This window comes from Opisthorchis viverrini (assembly GCF_000715545.1).
Source record: "Opisthorchis viverrini unplaced genomic scaffold opera_v5_19, whole genome shotgun sequence".
Taxonomy (NCBI): domain Eukaryota; kingdom Metazoa; phylum Platyhelminthes; class Trematoda; order Opisthorchiida; family Opisthorchiidae; genus Opisthorchis; species Opisthorchis viverrini.
In genome coordinates this window covers 2,226,281-2,229,917 of record NW_008751675.1, presented here as the reverse complement: position 1 = coordinate 2,229,917, position 3,637 = coordinate 2,226,281, and the positions used below count along the sequence as shown (strand labels likewise).

At 46.0% G+C, this 3,637-nt stretch overlaps 1 protein-coding gene across 1 annotated transcript in view; it reads right to left on the bottom strand.

Annotated features, from left to right (window-relative positions):
• Positions 1-1,981, bottom strand: part of T265_01775 (hypothetical protein) — a gene marked incomplete at both ends in the record, with an annotated part of 55,826 nt that extends 53,845 nt beyond the window's left edge. Inside the window, 5 exons of the mRNA XM_009165865.1 lie at positions 241-555; positions 1,301-1,605; positions 1,655-1,717; positions 1,769-1,857; positions 1,900-1,981. Of these exons, the coding sequence (XP_009164129.1) occupies positions 241-555; positions 1,301-1,605; positions 1,655-1,717; positions 1,769-1,857; positions 1,900-1,928 (801 nt within the window). The remainder of the gene's footprint in view (positions 1-240; positions 556-1,300; positions 1,606-1,654; positions 1,718-1,768; positions 1,858-1,899) is intronic.
• Positions 1,982-3,637: the final 1,656 nt, after the last annotated feature.

The window sequence follows — 3,637 nt, the reverse complement described above, 5'->3', positions numbered from 1 at the left end:
GAAAACTGGGTAAACGACGACCAAGGGGCCCCCCCCCCGCCCACGTGGGTGCATCCCCGGGGCTCGAATCCCACTAGGAAGTAAGTAGATTTCTCCAAGGTCTTCTTTGTTGCACTACTTAGAGCGGTTTATCACTAGGAGAAAAGGCGATTATCAGCGAGAAAAATGGGAGCATTGGATAACAAATACACAAAGCCTAAAAACACAGTAGGTGAGGAAATCGACTTCATCAGGACTTACGACTTGTTGCTCGATGAGAAAAGTCCGCCAGTACCCGGCTTTTTCAAACGTTTCAGATACTTCTCCACAACCAACGCAAGTGGGCGTTCGTAGATTAGAGACCGAAGTTGCTTTTGCAAGTGGTCCACAATGAACTGCGAGTATAAGATGGTGAACAACAAAAAGGTATATTACACCTCGTGCCCGAATAGCCTCTAGAAGAGAAGCCATGTTTATTTGCCCATAGGCGAGAAATTTCCTTGTACATGAGACACCACTTGGTTTTGTGAGAAATATGAGCCCGTGGGTACCGATATGGTTAATCTGACTGGTGTTCTGTGGGTTGTAAACGTCACACAAACCTTTGAAAACCTTTCCCATTGTGTTGTTAGGGACAACACAGACTGACTGAAGGGGGACTTTTCGATATCCCACCAGCAAACGCATATGTTGATATGTACACATATACATAAGTGCGTATATAATATATATATATATATATCTTGAAGACAGAACAAAATCGACAAAATGTTACGGTCTCAGTCACAGTGATGTTCCATAGTCAGAGATCAAACTGTGGTCAGTTTATTTCCATAAAGGAAACTACTCACAAGGTTGCTGAAAACTCTTTGACAGCCCACGTGGTCAGTTTACTACAACAGAAGGCACAGGGATCGCGCGAACCCTATTCTTTCAGGACCATGAAACGGGGGTGAAAGTTGGAATGGTCCCCACACTGTGCGGAATACGTCATTCTATATTATAGGAAAAGATAAATCTACCAGAACTATAGAACAACTATCCGCCAAGTTCGTATATCACGCATCTACCAAAATGCCTCAAACGCAAACCAGAAACGTGTGATATCCGTAGTGTTTACAATCGATAAATTTCTAAAACGTTTTACTGTCACAAGGTGATTGGTTCCAACACGCGATTTCGAGTCGTTAGGGCTGAGGTTTGTTACCGTTGTGGCCGACGCTATTTGGACAGATATTCACACAGCACCGCAGCTGTGCCGCTCTGGTATCCTAATCGTTCCCACTCTACACCTGACGCATACAAAGAAATAGGAACTCACCTTATTTTTATGAGCCAAGTCGGCCTTGACGGTTTGTAAAGCTGGAACCGAAGCGATGTCAGATTTCAGGAGCTCCGCTGTGTACAACATAAGCTCCGTTGCGTCTGGCCAGGCACGAGCACTAACAAGTGTGGCAATGGCGTCCGGGGCGGCCTGCAACTGGTCCAGAATGTCCAAAAGCTCGATGCTGTGTCGCTGTTCTACCAGTTCTAGCCACAAACGTCGCAGTTCCTCCCGATTGCAGTGCAACAAACTTTTACATTCGATCAAATCGCTCTTGATCTTACTCACCGCAGCCATGTTGGCTAGATCACGCAAAAATTTATTCGAGATTAGGTTTGTTTATCTGCTTACCGGAAACGCGCTCGGAGACTTGGTTGTAAATATTCAAAACTTTGGTCACGTCGTCAAACTTTTCTAGCGGAAAAATGAAGGATGATCACCAGAAACAGAATGGCGCCAACGAACCTGTTAGGCATGTGTTCAGAACCGTTCCGGTCTCAGTGAAGTCCGTTTCAAGCTGAAGCTTTTTCTTCTCACGGATGTCCTTGGAACTACTGGGAAAGAACGAGAAGTGAGCAAGTGTCTCACAAGCTTACTGTTCCATAAGACTCCGGATGAATGACATCAAGTAGGACGATTGAGTCTTGAGAGATGTTAGGTCACAGCAAACGCGGACATCTTACCATTTTGTCTTGACGGACTTTGTGACAGCGTACAGTTTCAGTAAGCCGGCGCGATATGAACTTCGAACTGAAAGTGCGAGACAGAAGAAATTTTTATCCAGAAGGAAAGCGATCGTGTGCAAACTCATCCGTACCCTGTTCAGCAAACAAGATTGTAACTGAAAACTGCAGGATTTGAATGAGGTTAGAAAGGATCGGCTGGAACATTTGGTCATTGTTTTGACCATGAAAAAGGTAGAAGCTTGATATCCCCGTGTAACAGGGACGGTGAGTAAAAACCGACACATGTAGGTTTAACTCTACATATGAGGGGAACGCACTTGACCAATTAACCTACATTATGAGACAGGACGAAGTGCCACCGGAGTCGGAAAGGCGCAAGCAGAGGTGGCCAACCTTTGACCCGGCAGAGAGCATGAAGCAAATTACGAAACGTCTGGGTACTGTCGTTGTGACTCGCCCTCTGGGATTGGATCCGCATGATTCCCCGGTATATAGCTGGAAGCGCTGCAAGAGACGGCTGGTAATCAATATCAACAGCCTCCTAGTTGTCCGTTTACATCCGGTGTCTGAACGAGTGCATGGAAGTGTAGATACTTCGGAATGGTCCTGGTCGGGTAGCATTGCAATTCCATTCTCTTCTTCACAATAGAGCTTCCAAATAAATTATAACTGTATTGGACACTGTCGATGATGATGGGCTCGGTAGTCTTCATCAGCAACTTCGAGAAAGTTCCGTAAACTTGCCCACTCTACTAATGCATCCTTCGTGGACTTCACAAAAAGCTTTGACTCTGTCAATTGCAAAGTACTGCTGGTAGGACCTGCTGATTACGGCTGATCGCCAACAATTGCGAACCCGTTCGAAGCCTACATAGTGGAATGAGGGAAAAGGAGTGACAGCCGCCGGCAGGTTGGCCACGGCATCATCATTATGAACTAACCAACAGTGAGTGGATTTTCCAACAGTGCTCCATGCATCGAGATTGGGACGAATTTCGTCAGCTAATCCGCAAATGTCTGCAAACTCATCATCATTTTGCCTGTTGACCTAACTGTGGGCCACGAACTGAGATCTCTAGTTACAATGACTTGTGTTGCTTCCAACAGACTTGAAAAAACGGGAATGAAAAACCAAAGCTTGCGGCCCAAAACCGAACCACGCGCCTACAGACTTATGGTTCTGTGTATCTATTGGTGTGACAATGAAGTATTAACCAAATCTTGGTGCGACACTCCATGATTTCTAAGCTTTCCTTGCTAGGTGGAGGGCACTGCGACGCAATGGAGGCGGTGCTCCAGCGCGATTGTCCATGGCGCTGGGGTGTCCGCCAAACGGAGGCGACCGTGAAAAACCTGTACGGACAAGCAGATATAAAAACGGAATCCTAGGGGTGCTGCTGACAGCCGTGGTCTAGCAACACCGCTCTCGTGATATGGAAGCAGACAATGAATACAGAACGATAAAGATAATATGAGCTGGCGTCCGTCACTTCAGTGACCGATTGATTTGAAGCAAAATTGATCGGCGAAAGACTGAATAAGTTCATAGGAGTTATTACACTAGACGAGAGACGTAGCGAGAGATGTGTCGCAGAAAATACTACCACGTCTGCACTATTGGTCTCATTTATTGGGCCATCAGTGGAAA